Source organism: Microchirus variegatus (genome assembly GCF_963457635.1).
Source record: "Microchirus variegatus genome assembly, chromosome: 11".
In the NCBI taxonomy this organism is placed as follows: Eukaryota; Metazoa; Chordata; class Actinopteri; order Pleuronectiformes; family Soleidae; genus Microchirus; species Microchirus variegatus.
The window spans coordinates 276667-297244 of record NC_139812.1 but is presented as its reverse complement, the minus strand read 5'-3'; the positions used below and the strand labels follow the sequence as shown (position 1 = coordinate 297244).

The 20578-nt window shown below is 39.7% G+C and overlaps 2 protein-coding genes across 2 annotated transcripts in view; both read left to right on the top strand.

The window, feature by feature from the left end:
- Positions 1 to 674: 674 nt before the first annotated feature.
- Positions 675 to 13976, top strand: ctu2 (cytosolic thiouridylase subunit 2 homolog (S. pombe)). Its single transcript, XM_083898217.1, has 18 exons — positions 675 to 812; positions 1071 to 1145; positions 1317 to 1395; positions 2188 to 2247; positions 3017 to 3077; positions 3169 to 3278; positions 4013 to 4254; positions 5261 to 5396; positions 5534 to 5665; positions 6555 to 6646; positions 7009 to 7106; positions 9592 to 9690; positions 11096 to 11207; positions 11716 to 11782; positions 12933 to 12991; positions 13393 to 13546; positions 13672 to 13759; positions 13850 to 13976. The coding sequence occupies exons 1-16, from the start codon at positions 757 to 759 to the stop codon at positions 13451 to 13453; spliced, it is 1539 nt and encodes a 512-aa protein (XP_083754343.1). The 5' UTR covers positions 675 to 756; the 3' UTR covers positions 13454 to 13546; positions 13672 to 13759; positions 13850 to 13976.
- LOC310934275 (rap1 GTPase-GDP dissociation stimulator 1) overlaps positions 13862 to 20578 on the top strand; it is a gene marked incomplete at its 5' end in the record, with an annotated part of 21477 nt that continues 14760 nt past the window's right edge. The window contains 4 exons of the mRNA XM_083897969.1: positions 13862 to 13990; positions 16748 to 16783; positions 18297 to 18432; positions 20392 to 20514. Coding sequence (XP_083754095.1) covers positions 13862 to 13990; positions 16748 to 16783; positions 18297 to 18432; positions 20392 to 20514 — 424 coding nt within the window. The remainder of the gene's footprint in view (positions 13991 to 16747; positions 16784 to 18296; positions 18433 to 20391; positions 20515 to 20578) is intronic.

Below are 20578 nucleotides of genomic sequence, written 5' to 3'. Positions count from 1 at the left end.
CAGTGTAGAAAGGAACTAAACCGAGATGTGAACTCAGTACAGAAGAGAAATACTGAATAAAGAAACTGAATTTTAATTTTACACCATAAGCAGAGGTTAGTATGTAAATGAGTGGACATTTAAAACGAGGAGTTAAATATCCAAACAGCAGTGGGGATGAAGGACTAGATGAAGAATGTAATTTCTGTTTCAAGAAATGAGCCAAACCAATGGAGAAAAACTGTAATTCAGTCAGACCGAGTATCCATTATCCATCACAGTCCCCTGTCACATACAAAGTGGGGAACATAGGACCTTTTTTTGGGAAAAAACGGGGAAAATGTTGCGTTTTTAGAGGGTAACTGTCTCCTACTTTAGGCCGTAATTGTAATGTATGTAATTGTAGGCCTCATTGTGAGGCTATTTTGGTGCCAATGCAATTCCTTGTTGATGTGTAGGCCTTCATGAATCATTTTAAATAACCTACCTATCCATGTGTTTTCAGTCCCAAAGTGTAACCCTAACCCTGAGGTCTCACTTGAAAAAATCTGCCCCCTTGTCCAATTTCACCCTGGCATCCCTGCTTTACACACTCCGGTACAGTAGGTGGCGGTATAAGCAAACAGAAGCTGTAAACCGCCATTAATAAGAAAGAAGAAGAGACACACGTGACATGGTTGTTTGGGTGCTAACAGTAAGAGGAGGGAGGGTTAGCTAACAGCTTTAGCATTTTCTTTAGTGTGGTGAAACAGGAGAAAGTGAGTGTGTCAGTTCACCATGTGTCAGGTTAATGAAGAATATCATGACGGGCTGGAGCACAAGGAGATTCCCGGGTAAGTGACCAACGAGATCCGGTCTGATTTCAGTAGCTGTGTGAGGCTAACTCCGTGTCTGAGTGAAGCTCAGTGTGTATTAGTTCATACATACATACCAAGTTTTGTGTTTTGAGAGTGAGTTCATATATATGTATAGGAATATGTATGTATGTGTGACAAATGTCCATATTGTATGTATTTATAACTTTAAATGTGATAAAATATGAACGTATGCTCACAGGTTTTAAAGGTGTCTGTTCTTATTCCATTTGTCAGTGTTTCTAAGAAATGTGTCAAATGCAAAGAGGCAAGTGGAGCTGTGGTCATCAGAGCAGGAGATGCATATTGCAGGTAAAACATCCACCACTATCTATCTTCTATCTACACAACAACTTCTGCCATGTCGTAGTTAAACATAATCAGTTTTGGAGGCTGTGAGAAAAGTGACTCAAAGAGTGTAAAGTTCTGGGTGTGCACCGATTTTGTGATCTTTCTTTTGTTGTTGATCATTTCTTTTTTTAGGGGCTGTTTCAAAGAATATTTCATTCACAAGTTCAGAGCCATGCTGGGCAAAAACAGGATCATTTTCCCTGGAGAGAAGGTAAACAGTGAAGAGACTCTGATCTCTCTGCACAATAATCTAATAACAACTACATTGTTGGACACAATAGGCATGTAGGTTATTTTGGGTATGTCAGCTTTACTAGGCGAGTTGCATTTGAAGTTGTCTTGAGGGTTTAATGAGTTTCTGATATCCTTTTTATTTTATTAAGTTAAATAGTCATCTTGGCCACATCTTGGAGCTTGCATGTTCTCCCCGTGTGTGCTTGGGTTTTCTTTAGATTCTCCAGCTTCCTCCCACAGTCCAAAAACATGCAATATGGGGATCAGGTAAATTGGTCACTCTAAATTGACCGTAGGTGTGAGAGTGTGAGTTAACGGTTGTTTGTCTCTATATGTGGCCTGTGATGGACTGGTGAACTGTCCAGGACATGGGGCGATAGTGTCAGCTGAGATAGGCACAGCACCCCCCGTGGAGGACATAGCGGTAGATAATGGATGGATGGATAATGGTGATTTGTTGTGGGAAAAAAAATATTTCACAGAGTGAAGAAGACCATTGTAACCAAAAGCTCCTCAGCTATCAATACATAATCTGGGGGAAAATGCGGGGAAATCTGTAGCCCCACCTTCAATAGGAATGTCTTACTGAGCACCTCACACAGCTGTAACGCTGTGTCAGATTTAACTATCAGACCTTGTCCCCTGTACTAACCCCCCTATCAGAAGGAGCTGTTTAAGCTGATCCATGTTTGTTTTCCTTATTACACACATTGTCTTAAATTACAAATGTGCTCTATAACTATACAGTAAATGTGTTTTCTGCTTGTAGGTGCTGTTGGCTGTGTCTGGAGGTCCTTCATCCTGTTCGATGCTTAGTCAAGTCCAAGAGGTTTACCTCTTTCTCTCATTGTGTGTGTGTGTGTGTGTGTGTGTGTGTGTGTGTGTGTGTGTGTGGTGTGGTGTGGTGTGGTGTGGTGTGGTGTGGTGTGGTGTGGTGTGGTGTGGTGTGGTGTGGTGTGGTGTGTGTGTGTGTGTGTGTGTGGTGAAAGCTTTTATTGACTCTGTACACAAGTGTTTCATCAAAGAAGTCTCCATAGTATTGCTTGTGTTTGATGTATATAGAGAGTCAGTCAGTCAAAAGTTACCTTCAAGTTTATTTATTTGCATCACAGTTGATGTTCAAAGGCCTTAGTGCAGGCAGCCATGAATTCACTGAGCACATCTACCTCTTCATGGAGGTTTGAGATGACGGTCCCGCACAGTCAGTGCTTACTACTCTTTCAGCACCTCATACAACCACAGGAATTACACCATCCCTTTAACTCATGTCAGCAAATCAGCACTGTAGTCCTAGTCTAATGATTAACATGGATAACTTTGAATATATACAGAGAATAAAAAACAAGAAATACTGAATCTACAAAGAGTGCAAAGTGGGTTAATAAGACGACTGCATTCCTTGTACAGTATTTGTTTGACTGATTTACTGTGAAGCTAATATGACAGAAGTGCAATTGTTTTTTATGATGGCAGCTTTTTTGGAATCCCGTGTTGGTGAGGTTGCTCTGAATTTCCGATTCAGAAATCCAAGTTCCTACCACAAATGGAACGAACCAAAGGATACTGTGGAAAAGTAAAATTATGTTTCTTCTTCACAGGGTTTGAGTCAGAATGCTCACAAGAAGTTGAGGTTCCTACCTGGCATTGTCTTCATTGACGGTAAATAAAATGGAGAGCTCACCCTGTAACCAACTGTGATCATTCACGAGTCAGGCCAAAAGTTTTACACTGAGTGTGTGATTGGTTGCAGAGAGCGGTATTTTAGGTCAGTCTTTGGAGGAGAGACGAAAGACAGTGTCGGAGCTGCAGGCTCTGTTCAGAGCTACTGGTTTCCCCTTTCACGTGGTGCCTCTGGAACAGGTACAGTCTGCAAATCCATACCACAGGATAATCCATCTTCTACTGCTTTATCCTCCACATGAGGGTCACGAGGGGAGCTGTGCAAAACTCGGCTGGTATAGGGCGAAAGGCGGGGTCACAGCATAGACAGTTCGCGAGTCCATCGCAGGGTCACATATAGAGATAACTAAGCATTCACTTGAAGAATCACACCTACCGTTAATTTAGTGTCCAGTTTACTCAATCCCCAAATTGTATTTTTTTTGGACTCTGGTCAGCTGAGATTGGCACATTGGATGTTACAATGCTTGTGTACTCTTTAGTGGTTGACCGATATGGGTTTCTAATGGCCAATGACAATTTGGTTTTTACATCAGCCATAGCCAATGCAATTTTTTTTTTTTTTGTCGATATTGCTTCTTTCTCTCTCTGATAAAAATGACACAATGATAACAAATGTTACACAAGCCTCAATTTAACCAAAAATGAAACATTTATTAACAAAACAGTTAGAATAAACAATGTAGAACACTGAAATGTATAAGAATAGAAACAATGAATTGCAGATGTTGCCACGATCCTTGCCTGGAGTTGGCTCAGTAAAGTGCTGTCACAGAGGGTTGCCCTTCTTTAAAAAGAAGAAACAAAAACCAATTCAGTATATTTTTATCTATTGCTTACATCTTCAGTTTAATTTATAAAATAAACTGTTGTTTTGTTTTAAATTTTTTTTAAATTTTTAAATTTTTTCTCAGGTTTTGGAAGTTCCCAGTTCAGTCGTGGTGACAGCTCCTTCACCCTCTGAACAACCTGCCAGTGCCTATAAAGCAGCTGTGGATCGCTTCATTCACCATGACAGCAGCTGTCCGACATCACCAGACCAGAAGGAGGAGATGTCATTGCCGTTGGTGCAGGAGGCCCATACGCGGCTCCTGCAGCAGCTGATTGGCTCGGCTAAGACACTGACAGCCAAACAAGACCTCCTAAACACATTAAAGTAAGACAGAAGGGGCAGGTCATGATCCACACACACCCACTCCTTTTCTCAAAAAAAGGACCCATTCTTTCAGGAAGATTGGATGGTCCTTTGTGACATTATGCACATTCACTTTACACCAGAGAACATTCTCTTCTCGCCCTCCTTTGAGCAGTTAACTAAAGATAGGCTATTCCCCTAACTACAGCACTAATGCGTCTTCTACACAAATGCTGAGACAGACCACGGAGTGAAAACAATGAAAAGTGCACTCTTAAGAGTCTGTCGACATGTTTTACTAAGATCTACTCAGATCCCCTGCACTTCATTATGACTGAACTCGATCCTCGTCGTAAAGATTATTACTTCGATGTGGGGATAAAGCAGCGTGTAGAGAAATGATCCAAGCTGCGTTAGATACGGAGAGCCCGTTTGCACATGGAGAAGCACACAGCGCAGGAGCAGTGTGCAGGAAAACTGTCTGCACCAGATGAGGGGCATGAATCCTGGTCTGATGTGTTCGATGAGATCCTCCTAAATATTTTCATAGTTTCTTAAGTTTCAGAATTGATATAGATGTTCAGTTTTGGCCAACAATTTTCATTTTATCTCTACTGTATATACAACCCCTTAACAGATTTACAAGACACATGCTTGTTAATCTTATGTGTTAATGATGGCTAGTGTGGTAAGTGTAGACATTCATGCCACTCATGTCTTGGATTCTGCTCAATGCAAGAGCATTTTATCTTTGGACTTGATATAGTACAGTGGCTTTGGGCAGTTACTCCATGTCGTCGTGTTTGCACCTCTGACACATACAATAGGAGAAATGTTGTCAATTTCGTTGATGTTTTGTGAAATTCATATTCATAAGATCAACTTTAAATCACATTCCTTTTAAAAAGTCACGTATCACAGGATCATCTGTTCTGTGTTTGTGTTGAGGTATTTCTTTATGCGCAAATCAAAAATGCACTGCAGGAGACATGCATACACCCTTAAACTGTGTGCTCTCTCTTCACAGGCAGCATTTGCTGGTGCACACAGCTCGCACTGAGGGCTACACTAAAGTGATGCTGGGAGAAAACTGCACCAGACTGGCAGTGAAACTGCTCACTAGTATATCAGTGGGCAGAGGAGCACAGCTGGCTCAGGACACGGTGTGTATGTGTGGGTGTCTGTATACACAGCTAGAGAAATACAACATTGTATTTACTATTTATACCATTTTACAGTAATTTCTTTACAGATTATCAGATCATAGATGAGAAGTTATCTGTTTGTGTGTGTTTAATAGGGTTTCTCAGACACCAGGTATGGTGACATCATTTTAGTGAGACCAATGAGGGAATACTCAGCCAAAGAAGTAGCTTTCTACAATCACATGTTCAGTGTGGCATCTGTCTTCGTACCAAGCCTGGACACAAAGGTAAGATTAACCAACAGTTCACACTGGATGTGTCCTGTGTGCTTTGCAGCTGTGTTTTCAATTTTGCACCCATGTTAATTAGTGTTCACATGCTCGAGATTCCCCTGGTTTCCAGCTAAAATAGACAGAGAGAAGATCGGTGGATAGTAATCTTGACATATTCAGCAATAAGACGCAACATTGACACTTTTGACAGTAGTTTTAGTGTCTAGGCTGAATCTGAATACATGAAGACCTTGTATTTTTAAAACCATTTTAGTAGCTGTATGCAGAGGCTACAACTTCTGGAAAACACTGTGTAGGTTATAATTAAAACAGATGAAGAGAAGATTATCACTCTCTATATTTCTCTCTGTTGGTATAATTCAGTACAGCCGTAGTTTTGTTTGCAAATGATCACTAAAAACATGGAGAATTTAAGAAAATTGACTGATATTTAACAGGCTGTATCAATTTTGACAAACATACATATAGTCATAAAAATATTGATATTGTGGGCAGACCGGCAGCAGAAATAACAGCCAATCATGAGCCAGGTTTAACTGTAGAATCGAGAGCTGTAATGTCAGTGAACAGTGGATATAAACCCCATAATCAGTTTTCAGACATGAATTTCACAAACAATTTTGGAGTTGCTGCACAACAGCTGGAGAGTCTGGAACATTGAGATGAGGGCCGGAGTCTGGTTCAGGACACTCCCACTCACTTTCTGTGAATTTTCCAGAGCTCTTCTACTCTCCAAAAATAAATGTCTGACAGTAATTTTTTTAGGGGTACAATAATTAATCTGTGGAAATGGTGTACAATAAAAGTATTGTCACTGTAGACTAGTATAAATATGAATATGAATATGAAGAGTGTTGCTTCACGTGTCTATCTGTCTTTTTAGAGCACAGAAAAAGCCAGTATCCAGCGTCTGACGGAGAGCTTTGTTACTAAACTGCAGACAGAATTTCCCTCTACTGTCAGCACCATCTACAGGTGAGAGGGACTCTACATGCATTGTATTTGATAACAGGAAATGCTGAAGCTAGTGCTGCTGCTCTTAACTTGTCTAGATATATATTAGGGCTGGGCGGTATGACCAAAAATATATATCACGGTATTTTAAATTTTTTAATTATTTATTTTATAGTAAAACAAGATTTCCGATTGTTCAGCTTCTTAGATGTGAATATGTTCTGGTTAATTTGACAAAGAAATAATTAAAACTAAACAATTTTGGTTTGTGTTCAAAGCAAGACATTAAGAACATTATCAACAGATGAATCAATTATGAAAATATATACAAATATTGTTCGGTGCAGTTGTAGTCGTGAACAATTCAGCTGTGTGTTGTGCAGGACCAGCGAGAAGCTGCAGACATCATGTAGAAGCTCCACCACAGCTGACCCCTCTGACCGCTGCCTGCTCTGTGTGTGCACCATGGATACTGCTATTGGTAAGTGCTGTAAGGGGGTAAGGTAAGAGGGAGGGGTCATTTTACTCAATGCCTCACACAACTTGAGCTTCATTCTGTTTTTGATGAGTCCACTAAGGAGGTTATGTTTTCACCGGTTCATTCTGTTAGAAACTTCCACTCCACAGTTTTTGCCAGATCAATGTGATGGATAGGTGATCACCCAATACACACTGCCTGGTCCCCACAAAGTTTGCCACCTTTTTACAGTAGCCTTCTATTGTTGGTAGTCTTGGCAGTTGGTCTAGGTTCAGCAACATTATATTCCCAAAGAATGATGTCAGCTGATTACCTGAATATACTGAATGACCATCAATGGATTTTTTCTTCTCTGATGTCACGGGCATATTCCAAGATGACAATGCCGGGATTCATCAGGCTCAAATTGGGAAGAGTGGTTCAGAGTGCATGACATCATTTTGATACGTGGATTGGCCACTACAGAGTCCAGACCTTAACCCCATTGAGAATCTTTGGGATGTGCTGGAGACTGGTGGATCTAGAACATTCTACATGGGGTGGCAAAGCGGCTGCAAGAGGTCTTGGCAGGGTGGCATGGGATGGCGCAAGAATCACCAAATGTAAATGGATTTAACATAACAAACATAAAAATACAAAATACAAATACAAATACAAATTTAAAACTAATTACTGTTTTATCATGAACAACAGGAACAAGCCCAATGCATCTCTTAAAAAGTAAAAAAGCAAAATGAAAATCTAAAATATAAAGTGCAATAATCAAAAATAATAACAAAGTTAAAAGGCTGAGGAGCCTCTTCCTCTCTGTCACTCTCTGCCTCTGTCTCACTTTGTGAATCTGCATCAGTCTCCTCCTCTTCATCCCTCACATCCTCTTCTCCTTCACAATGTCCCCACTTTTTGCTCTCCTTTTCATTGTGAGAAGCTCTGGTTATCCTTGTATCACTACACTTTAGGGCCATGTAGCTAATACATATAACAAATCTAAAATCAGAAGATATTTATTACAGTTATGTTTAGTTTTTTTTGTTATTTTCCCAGTTATAAAAGTAAAGGATGTCACCTGGTTCAACTCATTGCTGTGATAGGTGACAGTAAGTGGTTTTATAGCAGTTCTACTGCTTAGCTAATCAAATCAATATGATCCATCGAGCTACAACTGTGTAGTGTGTTGTGACGTAACGCCCACAAAACTGCGACCCTGTGTAAACGTTATGGATTAAAACATGACAGGTTTTAATATATTGTATGAAGCTGTTGTTGTCTTTACTAAAATCAAAACTGATCAAAGAGCAAAACACTCTTACAAATCATGAGCGATTTCACATTTAATTAATGGCCGTGCTGTTCAAGATTCAAGATTCAAGATTCAAAGTGTTTATTGTCATATGCACAGTAAAGAAACACGTTTCCCTGTACAATGAAAGTCTTACTTTGCTGTCCACTCAAAAATACCAGCATAAAGTAGAAAGAAATGTTTTAAAAAGTATAATATACATAAGAAAAATAATAAATAAAAATAATGTCCTGTTATCGCTGAGGCTGAATCACCTTAAATTACATTCATTATAAATGTAACTTTAAGTTAAATTGATGTGTTTAACTTCTAACTTAACTTAACTTCACCTTCAGTCGGGGGGGGCAGCTCAGTCACTCCTCAGTGTGGTCTGATGCAGAGCCACCACAGCAGACTCACTGTGTGTGAGCCAGACTGTGAACAGTGCACTGCACGTTTGATGCAGGGCCGTAGCTAAGTGAGTCAGGGGCCAACGATTATATTTACAATTATTGACTTTTGGTCCATTTCTTGTCTGTTTCAATACTTGTGGACATAGTCGTGGATGTTTTTATACGTAAAGGTTTTAAAACACAAAAGTTAGGGGGGCGTGTCTCTACAGTAGGGGGGCAGCTGCCCCCCCTTTGTCCACCCGTAGCTCCGCCCCTGGCTGGAGAAGGCTTTGTGCGGTGGTCCGACTCATCATCGATACTAGAGCTTGGAGAAAAATGGATGTAACTCTGGATGGAAATAAATCTTGTGACATTGCAGAAGCTTATCAAAACAATGACACGGTGAATGAATGCGGTCCAACAAAATATTGGTGTGTGGCCCTTTTTTTTAAGTGGTGACTTTTTTTTGACCAGGCAGTGTATGTAGCACCACTTAGAAGTTTGCACACAACAACAGTACTTAAATCTTCAGGTAGTTATTTTGTGTAATATGAACAACTTGTGTACCCTCTTCATGTCCATGGTCTTTAAGCCAGATTCAATAAATTAGGATTCACATTCGTCAATGGTATTTATCCATCACTGAAAACAATGGCTTTGATTTGTTCAACTCGGAAATTTCAACCTTGCAGGAATATTCATCTCGCAAAACTTCCCATGCATGTATGTGAAATGTCTGCATTTGTAAAAGAGCGAGGGAGAAGGTGTAGTGTACGAGTTTGTCATCACCCTTCTTTACTTTAATCCTGTCTTTCAGAGGATGCTTCAGCCTTTCAAGCCACACTGACCTCAGAGCAGCTCTCCCAGGTTAAGGTTCATGGGTCCTGCAGTACGAAGGTCGCAGGACTAAACCAAGGTACCATACCTCTCATCTTTAAGATTCACTTATGCTTTGTCTACATATGGAATACCAGTGTTACTGTCAATGCCCACATACCTTAACATTGTCAAAATTGGTCAACAGCACAGAATTGAACGTCTAAAAAAGTCAATTTGTAACTTTTGGTCAGTCTTTAGCGATATTAAATATTAATAATATATACATAGAGCCATTGCTGTTCTCCAGGAGGGTTGGAACATGCTATTGCAGCTACTTTCAAGGTCGACTCCAAGAGAAACCATTGTGTGCCTTGCCGGTAAGAAGCCAATCAGAGCCTGGTGTAAACCAAAATATAAGTGATGTTAAAGCTGAGAGCAGGTTTTTCCAGAGAGAAATATGTTTAAGGTCTTCTTGAGGACTGATCTTTAGAATTGGAGATACTGGGAGAGAGGAGAGAAGGGAGGGGGAAGGGAAGGAGGTTAGTGGAGGAGAGGTGAGCTGGGTGAAAAGAAGAAGAAATGCTCAGATTTATAAAACCATGCGTATGCTGAGTTCTGAGCACCTATTCTTTATACATCCCATCTAATGTGAAAGTGAGCGCTGAATGAGTAACGCATCTATTCCACCAACAAATGAATATACAAATGACTCTAAAATGTCCTCTCTGACGAACAATGGCAAATGCAGCAACAAAAAAGTCAAGTGCACAATCAACACATCAATCTATGATGTAGAAACATGAAAAAATATATTATTTTAGTTCTTTTTGGGGGTTTTGGAATCAGTGATAAATGCAAATTAACTAAATGTCAGGGTCTCATAATAATAATGATGCCTAAAAATACTGGCTGTGCATTGATTGTTGATTTCTGTTGTAACATGTATGTAACTGAATTTAAAGATCATTTCAACAATCTATAAATGTGTCAGTGTCGCACGTCATCATCCAGATACACACGCATTACTTACAGAATAAGCAGACAGAGCTCACTGAGTTACTCCATGTAATGATGTAATGACTACTGTCGCTGATGGTACATCTGAAACGATCACCTGTTTGGCAGGAGTCACCAGAGGTAACACTGGCACCAGCGTTCACTGACCCTGCTCTCAGCTGCATTCAGAGAGAGAAAATGTCATAATAATGTGAGAATGTGTTGTCTCTGTTCTCTTTGGCCAAGTATATTTAAATAAGTTCCTTCAACTCATCACAGACTCCAGGACCTTCTTCTTACTTATAATCTTAAAACCATTGGGTAGACAGTGACTTATCATGGCGAGGGTATCTTTAGATACCAAATAGAATTTGTTTTATTTGCTCGTTTTATAAACGAGCATCTTAGTGCACATGTATTTACCACAGCAGCCTTCTTTGTCATCATCTTCTATTTTAAATACAGAGCATTTATTTGATGATCTGTTTCCTGTGTTTTTCTTAAAGCTCCAGAAGAGTTTCACTCACCTTCACCCTCTGGACAGAGTTGCTCCTCAGGAGGAGGAGGAGAGGATTGTGGCAGAGCAGAGAGTGGTGGAAGCTGCTGTTCTTCCACACAGTAAGTGTTGTTGAGGCATGTTGTTTTGTCCAGACCTAATCTCAGACTGACATATATGGTAATCAGGGACTCACACTGACACCTTCCCCTCTGTGTGCTGTTGTTTGTCTTGCTTTTTGTGTATCCTGATATTTACAAAAATTAATCAAGACATTATTAAAAAACAATCCACAAAAATAGCAGCATATTTGTTGATCAGGTCCTTGTATAACTAAGGTGAATGATATTCAGTAGGTTTTACAGGTCATAATTTTGTGTTGTTTGTCTCTTTGTTAAACCAATGTATTGTTTTTCTGGCATGAATAACACCTTGATTTCAACAAATGCGCAAAACAACAAGTAAAGATGCACTGCAGCTTTTTCACATCCATCATCTCAGGATAGATAGTGAGGGTGTTGAAACCAGCACATTTACCCAAATCCAGTCCCCAGATAAACTAAATGCTGTCGTCTGTTTCATGGCAGATGAGTATCGGTCATCATCTTCATCACTGTTTTTATGTCACAGGAAACCAGAGACCCTTGATCTGAAGAGTCTCCTATGTTACAGCTGTCAGCTGACCATCAAAGATATGGTGAGTAAAACACCTTGGATTTTGTGATGCATTAAATACAATATTTAATGCATCATATTTTTATATTATACAAGTATTTTTTCCTTGTTAAGCTGGAAACATTAGTTTTGTCTGTAAAGTGACATACCTTACGTTAAGGATGTGTGAGTCAAGCTTCTAGCTGAGCCAAAGTCTCCCCACTTGGGTGTAAAAAATTATTTGTAAGTGAAACAGAATCAGAATACAGTATTATTTCAGGTCAACTTTTTCAAGCTCAATATCAGGCAGAACTGGCAATGTATACAAATGTATAGCAATGTACAAGCTACAAGCTCGTGTTCATCCTAAAGAGCTGGACAAACTATATTTTAAGTATAAACTGGGTGGTATAGTATCAGGTACAAGACAGCAGTGAAGTATATAGAAACGTTGATGACACTACACTGTATGGTGTAGTTATTGAATATTTTCAAAAGTCTTTTTCGGGTGTTGCACTTTTTAGACGGTCCCTGCGCTCCGGTCTCACTGATGACTGCACATAGAGATGAGTGTAGTTGGTCAAGCTCGGAAGAAGGATCTTTTTGATGAAAACAAGGTTGTAGCTTGTTGGTTACATTGCTTTGATTCAAAATATGTCTTGCATGTGTTTCAACAATATTTCCTTGAAATGTTATTGATCGCGGACGTTCAAACCTACGCACACCCTACGTATTCCATATGCACAGCTACTGATCCCACTTGGGAGCAGCTGATGTGGATACTCTTTAAGAGACATCAGCTGTGGTGGCACTGATGAGCCACACTTGGTTACATGAGCACCACCGTGCGTGGCCGGGAAAATTGTTTGGCATATGTGCGACATCAGTGAAGTCCACTTACAAAGAACCTGGGTTACAAACGTAAACATCCATTCAGATTTAATCTCAACTGAACTCTGCATTGAAAATGCGCTGTCTGTAATCTGTGCAGTAGTATCTACGTACTATGTACTACAACTATTTATTTATAATTTTAAAGGCACGTGTGATTCTATGTATGTCTTATATTACCTTTTATCACATTTAACCATGTGCATATGCAGCACCATGCCCTATATGTTGTTGCATACATGAAAAATAACAGGAAAGTTATCTTGAGTCTTAAAGCTCATTGTCACCGTTTCCTTTTCCAGTCATCAGTGGAGTGTCTCCCTCACTACATCCTGTCAGAGGCTAAGAGGAGGCAAAGGAGGTGAGGAGAACATTGGCTTTATATTCAGGAGTTACAGGGTGTACGTGTACTCTAACTGAAGCATGTGCCACATTTTTGAACACCATTTTCATGTCAATCATACCTCCCCTCAGTAAGGATGAGAACGCTTCCAGCATTACTTTCTCATGCCTGCACCTGCTCCAACATTACTGTCTTTGGTTTGCTAGCGAGCTTAGATGTATAAAATATATATATATAATATGTATAAAAAAGTGGATTTTGGGTCATATAAACCCATAAATACTACACAGTGTCCCTTTTAATGTTGTGGATTTTGCACAAAAGTTATGAATAAATTAAACATAAAGATAAAAATAGAAGATGAATCCTAAAGAAAGAGTGACATAAATATCATAGTGATGTTATGCTCTGTTGTGCAGGTCCCAGATGAGAGAGGATATCGGTGAGTTCCTGCTCTATGATGGTGACGGAGATGATTAGTAGGAGGAGACTCTGAAACGTTCACCTTCAGCTGTCCACTGTAAAACCATCTAAGAAAAATAAACAAGATTCAGCTGAAATAACGGTTTAAAGGTCTGTCATTTCGTCATCATTCTTGTTTCTTCTTACATTCAGCACCTTATCTCTGTGTTTCCCACAAACAAACAGCTTCTCCAAACTTCAGGCACTTGGGGTAATTTTGCCTCTTGGTTTGACAGAACACAGTAATTGTGAATAAAAGGAAAGGCACACCAAATGGCTGCAAGCTGGAATCAAACTTGGTGCAGCTCCATAAAGCTTGGTTATGTAAGACTTTTGACTTAAGCAACATTAAGCTGATTATATGTTTTTTTCAGCTGAAATATTACTATACTTGTGTCACCTCCACATCTACAGGTCTGATAAATGATGCGTGAGAGGGAAACTTCCCGTAGCTACAGCGTGGAGGCGACGCAGAAGTATAAACCTGACTTGTTAGGGCCTGAGCACGAATGGCAGGGGCCGAAATGGGGAACATTTCCAAGCAACAAGCAAGAGGTACAGCATCATTTGGTGAAACAGAGGGCTTTAAATGACCCACTATCTTCTTTAAAATGTACAAAAAATCCTTTGAAAAATAATTACATTTTACTTTCTCAAAGTAATGTAACTAATTACATTTGATTACATTTTGATTACTTTTCTTAATTTTGAATGAAATCTCTCAACTGTTAACCATTGTCACATGTTAAGACCTATAGTGTGATAACCCTTTCAGCAGTACTTAAGACTATATCAAAACAACATAATAAAAGACTCTTTTTTTAACCATATATTACGAGTCTGACCTTAGGCCTGTGCTGTGAAGGAGGATCACTTCCTCACTAAATGGAGCGACAATGGGCTGATTTCAGGTTGTTTTAATGGAGAGAGTATGAGCGATACAAAAAAGCCTGAAGCAACAGTGTTGCTGCAAATATGACAAGAGGCTGATTTTAATTTCTGACAGCTCTACATTGAGCTGCTTTTAAGTTAAATTATCTGTCCTGCTGCGAGCATGTTTTTGGACTGTGGGAGGAAGCCGGAGAACCCGGAGAAAACCCACGCACACACAGGGAGAACATGCAAACTCCTTGCAGAAAGGCCCTTGTCCCGAAGTTGTTCCCGTGCGGCGAGTGAGAATTGTTTTAATGCCATTCATTCTCAATGGTAGTGCTGAACCACTACGGACGTAATGCGCAGCTCTGCAATGTCCCTCTTCGGCACCTGGAAATACATCACACTGTTTTCTAACATCCTTCCTAGCTTTTTATTTTCCGAGAGTGAAATTCTGCAGCGGTAAATGTCAGTGCAGGAAAACCATCATCAAACTCCCCCACAAGTAACAATTCTTGCGAGTGTCATTTCACAGATATCTCTAGCGTTGTGACTTTCCCTTTTCTTCAGTGGAGGCTCCTGAAGAAAATTACAAGGGGGGGATTTTTTTCTGATAATGATTAAGGTGATGAACCATAATGAACATGCTTTGGTCAAAATACCTTAAGGATGAAGCATCACAGCAGTTCAATCACTCTGCCACAACAGCCCTGTTCAGAACGCTCGCTTTTGAGTGTCTGTCTCTTTAAATATGCAAATGAGACACTGGAAACTAGGTCAGCGTCACTGAGGCTCTGGCAGCTAACAGCAGTTAGCATTTGGAAAAGCCATCATTTGCTGACTCTAGCCGGCATTTTGGCATCTTATATAACATGTTTCCACTGGACACATAAATCCTCTGAGACAGGAAGTTTGTGTAGAACTCTGTGCTGCACTGTGCAGACAAGAATACAACACTTCGTGGACTTCCGCTCTTCCAGATACTATTGCCGTCTCCTGCACTCTCGTGTTTTTTTAGGGACAAAGCGAAACTCCACGAGACAACAATTCCGGGAATGTGTCATTGTGACGTAACAATGAGTGGAAAAGTCAACATGGCGTGTTTTAAAGTATTAAAATGATTAAAAATTTGATTGAGCATAATATGTTTCCTTTAAAGCCACTTATTTTAAAGGCTTTCAACATGTTTAACCCATATTTCAAGAACATTGTATTTATATAGAACCAATCATGAAATGTGTAGCTATTTGTTTTTCACCTGTTTATAACGAAATAATGTTTTGAAAAAGAATGATGGCGTAACTTCTTTATCATTATTGAGTCAGTGGATCCCTCCCCCGCGTTGTTTTTCAAATTGTTTTATTATTATTATTATTATATCTAAATTTCAAACAGAAGAATCTTTTTCTTTTTACCAATGTTTTAAAATAAATGACTAATGATCCACACTTTTTTGAAAGGAATGAATGATTATGAATATTGTATATTTGCATGTTTTATTCATATTTAAATATTTAGATTTCGTAAATATCGCTGTAATTTGTTAATGTAAATAGTTATTATTTTATGAATTCATGTTGAAATGACCAGTAGAGGCCGACATACTCTCAACAATAAAGCTATATGAATCTGTTCAGAGAGAGAGAGACAGAGACAGAGACAGAGAGAGAGAGAGAGAGAGAGCAGTTGGGGTGTGTGCAGAGATAATGAGATTGAAGAAACGAGAGTGAGGAGGAGAGAGAATCACAAGCTCCTCTGATAGCTGCACACACACACACACACACACACACAGCACAGAGGCAGCGAGCCAACAGTGAGACTGCAGACCAGCAGCCATGACACACACCGGTGAGTTACTCTAACATTCTCTCTCTCTCTCGCTGTGTGTGTGTGTGTGTGTGTATATTTTGGTACCAGCTGTGGTTATGTATTTTTACATACCACACACCAGGGGCTGCAAACGTGTGTGTGATAGATAGATAGATAGATAGATAGATAGATAGATAGATAGATAGATAGATGGTGTAAAATGTTGTAATGTGATGGTGCAGCAGGGGAGTGGTGTCACCACACCCCCCAGTCAATTCTACCAACATCAAGCTCTGTGTCTCAGTGTGAGTGTAGTGTTGAGTGGAAGAGATTAAGGAAGTGTTGACTAAATCAGTGTCTGTCACGCTTTACAATGTCATTGATGTGAGGAATACATGCAACCTTGTAAATCAAAACTACAGGAGTTTGTTTATATGTGTTGCGTGTGTCATGTCAGGACATGTGCATCTATCTATCTATCTATCTATCTATCTATCTATCTATCTATCTATCTATCTATCTATCTATCTATCTATCTATCTATCTATCACAGATTTACTTTGATTTCAACAGCCTAACCCAAATATTTCCTTAAACTGTCCTAAACCCCTTCTGCCTGGTTATGACCAGGCGTTGGTCACCATGACGATAACTATTTCTGACAAGGTCGGTGTTAAATCCAGGAAAACCCTAACCCAACCCTAACACTAACTACCACCTCTCATCAGTAAAGCTGCATTAAGGATACATTTAAAATATACTAAACAATCATAACCTAGCACAGAAGGACATGATGCACCTCTTACCCTGTTTATAAGCTGTATTAGCCTGATAGCTCTTTCCAAACAGGCTATTTTCATTTGACTTATAAGGATTAGCTGAGCTGATTAGTTTCTGCAGGACTCTCCTCAGTGTGTGTGTGTGTGTGTGTCTTTATATGTAACTCCTCACTGTGCATATATGCTTGTGTGTTTCAAAACTGATTTCCTTGTGCCCAACTGCAGATAATATTTTTCATACTCTTGTCACAGCAGATGTAGATATACAGTGTTCAAAAAAAAGAAAAATACAAAAAGATAATATTTGTTGAGGTTTGCATATAAGTCAAGAGTGTAGCATCTTATTTAGTCTACTGTTTTAGTCGTTCCTCATGTTTGGGGGATCTCTGTGTCTTTGCTGATATACCATAATACATTAAGCTGATATCTGCTAATAATATTTTGCATCCCTAAGCTTTATTGTAAAATTAAGCAAAAATTTGCTACAAAATGCAAAATAAATAAAAAAATGCAGTACTACAAAAATAAATCCAACTGCAGTTAAAAAAAGCAAAACAAGAGATGATAGGGATTATGCTCATTTGCTGGTGAATCAATGTCTGCTGTGATCCATGGCCTGGAGAAAGGTTGTTATATTTAGGCACCTATACACTTCCACTATGCAGGTCCGTAATAATGTCCATTCCAACTGTTTCTAAACTCGTAAAAAACATGCCGGGGCTGTTAAAAGGATCAGACATTCATTTATACTCAAAGAAAACAGTCTTCATTATTGATGAATTGGTGTCAGTGGATCTCATTATTCTTAAAATACCATCCATTTTCTACCATTTTATCCACCACTTAAGGATCTCTGTATGTTGACCCTGTCCACTGCAGGGCAAACATACAGTCACTCTCACATCAACACTGCTGTGTACTTGATTGATACCTGGGTATCAACATCTTATCTTATTTTAATATCTTAAAACAATCAAGGATGACCTATTTTCAACTTTCTCCAGTTCTGGCTCAAAAACAGTGGTTTTAATGCGAAGAGTCACTTTCACACCTATAGTTGGATTGCTTTGGTCTGCACTGGTCAGAAAATGTTACAATGTAGCAAACAGACTGTTTGTGCATGTAATACTCAGGTCAACAGTGCTGTTGTGCCACATATCATTGATTTTATAACAGAGGGTGAAGGCCAGTGAAAATTTGAACATGGGCCACAATTGTCCCCCGGGCCGGACTTTGGTTATGTCTGGTCTAACTGAATGTAAGTCTATGAGAGTCCTTCAAAGGAAAGCTGATAGTCGTCCCTGGTTAGTTGTTCCTCTCGTTCCTCAGCTCACAGCTATGACTTATTTATCAGAGTTTTCCTCTTTTCTTGTTCTAATCCCATTTTCCTCTTGCTACAGGTCATATTTACAGTATCTGTGTGTGTTTCAGATTCTCTGAGTGAAGCACTAAAGGCGATCAGTGTGAGTATAGAACCTATTGAGGAGGAGCTCAAGCCTCATTTGGACACATTACTGCTTTCTCTGTTGGAAAAGAGTAAGTTGTGTTTTTTCTCTCTTTCACATACACACACATACAGAGTGGGCTCATCTGGACTCTGATGCTTATTCAGACCAATAATGAAAATAAGTGAATCTGTATCTATTAGATGCTGACTGTCAACTAACAAGTAACTCATCTATGATTTGATCTTGGCAACATATAATGAACTCAGAATTTGTCATAGTTCTGACCCTGTGTTGACATGATCCTGTTAACTTTGAAGTGACTCATCATGGTAAATGGTCTGTATTTATATAGTCTTCCATTCACAATCATTCACTCACACATTCATACAGCACATCCATGTGCAGCACATTTTCTATCACTGTCATCACAGCCACTAGGAGCCAAGTGATGTTAGGTGTCTTGTCCAAGGATACATGTGGTCATTTATAGTCACCAGCCACCTTTGTAAAGATTTAAGTTAGAATATGTAGAGCGACATTTAAGCACAACTTATACTTTACTTGTATTGCACCACATCACAACATACATTATCTCATAGTAAGGCAAACAGAGCAGAGAAACCCAACAACTCACACAATGAGCAAACACAGTGGAGAGAAAACACTCCCTGTTAACAAGAAGAAATCTCTAACAGAACCAGACTCAAAGATGTGCAGCATCTGCCTCAACTGATTAGGGTGAAAGGAAACATGGAGGACAGAGGACAGAGGACAGAGGACAGAGGACAGAGGACAGAGGACAGAGGACAGAGGACAGAGGACAGAGGACAGAGGTGAGGGACAGAAAGGACAAGAGGTAGAGAGAGAAAAGAAATACAACAATTGTATCAACTTCAGAAGCCAGTTCTGAATCAGTGATGACATGTTTATAGTTCTACAATGTCATTTGTTCACTGATATCAACTTTAATTATAGTGTTAGTTATAGTGATGATATGATGTGAGTGATAATAATAGTAATAGCCACGAAACTGGATCTGGAACCTGCAGCTTGCAAGATGAGGACAAAAAGACATTTATACTTCTGCGTAAAGTGCTCTGCGTAGGTTACACAGAGACTCTACGTCGTCTCCGACTGCACAAAATATTTTTTAAGTGTCCGTCACTCTGTCAAGGGACAACGGAGACGGCAAGAGCTGCGATTGGTCCTCAGGACAGGCCGAGCTAAGCTGCTCTGTGCCAGCTCACAGTGAGCACCGAGCGTCCACAGAGGCGGAGCTGATCACCGCCGATCAACGTCGCTGCCAAACTATAAATACGTCATATCTTAACACACACAGCACATGTTTAGACTCTAAATGACCAATTTCTCGCCTCAAATGATCTTAAAACTGCGTCCCGTGACACAGAAAAGTGAGAAAACGACCACTGTTTCAACAACAACAGTCTTTCCCTCTCTTTCTCTCTCGGACACCATTGCTCACTGTAGCCTGAAGCAGAACAACCTTGCGCAGCGACCCCTACTGATCGGGCGGGAAATTGCAGCGCGTATCCGTCACCATGACGCAGAAGTATAAAGGCTCGAGGCGTCTCCGTGGTGACGCAGACGGATAACGCATACGCAGTCGGAGAAGCTTTTTCTTTGGGTCAGTTAATTCAAGATAGAATCACATGGATCTTGTATGGAGAACACATGGGCATTAGCTCAAAGACAAAGAGGGTCATGAAACTGCAGTGAGAAACACACCTCACATGACCCTATTCTTGTGGCATTGTGATTTATCAATTATTAAGTGAATTCTTAATCATAATCCAAACTGTTAATAGGCGTAATTAATTTTTTGGAGGTTATGAATTTATGGTTCATTCATAACCAATTGTTTTCCTCTGAGTGGTGGTTATTCGAGTTTGACTCAATTTCTTAATAGTAATTAATTATTCCATAATAATTCATGAAATATTAATATTCAAAATTCATAACCAATCATGTTGGTTCCCCCAATAACACATGATCATGTTTTGTAACACATAGGTTTGTGTGTCCACAGAGAAAGATGCTGCTGTTGAGATCGCAAGAAGTGGGATTCTACCCACACTGGCTCAGGCCTTAGAGAGTAAAAGCAGCCTGAGTTGCCAGGTGGCGCTAGTGGTGGCAGAGATGGCCCGAGAAGGTACAGTAGGATACTGATACACTTATTATCACTTCTTATATAAGGAATGAATACATTGAAACAA

What these genes read in the sequence shown, in the direction of transcription:
- ctu2 (XM_083898217.1), top strand. Translation starts at nt 757, where the DNA reads ATGTGTCAGGTTAATGAAGAATATCATGACGGGCTGGAGCACAAGGAG. An exon ending in CACCATGGATACTGCTATTG is followed by an intron (nt 7,107 to 9,591) that starts GTAAGTGCTGTA and finishes CCTGTCTTTCAG; the next exon opens with AGGATGCTTCAGCCTTTCAA. An exon ending in AGCTGCTGTTCTTCCACACA is followed by an intron (nt 11,208 to 11,715) that starts GTAAGTGTTGTT and finishes TTTATGTCACAG; the next exon opens with GAAACCAGAGACCCTTGATC.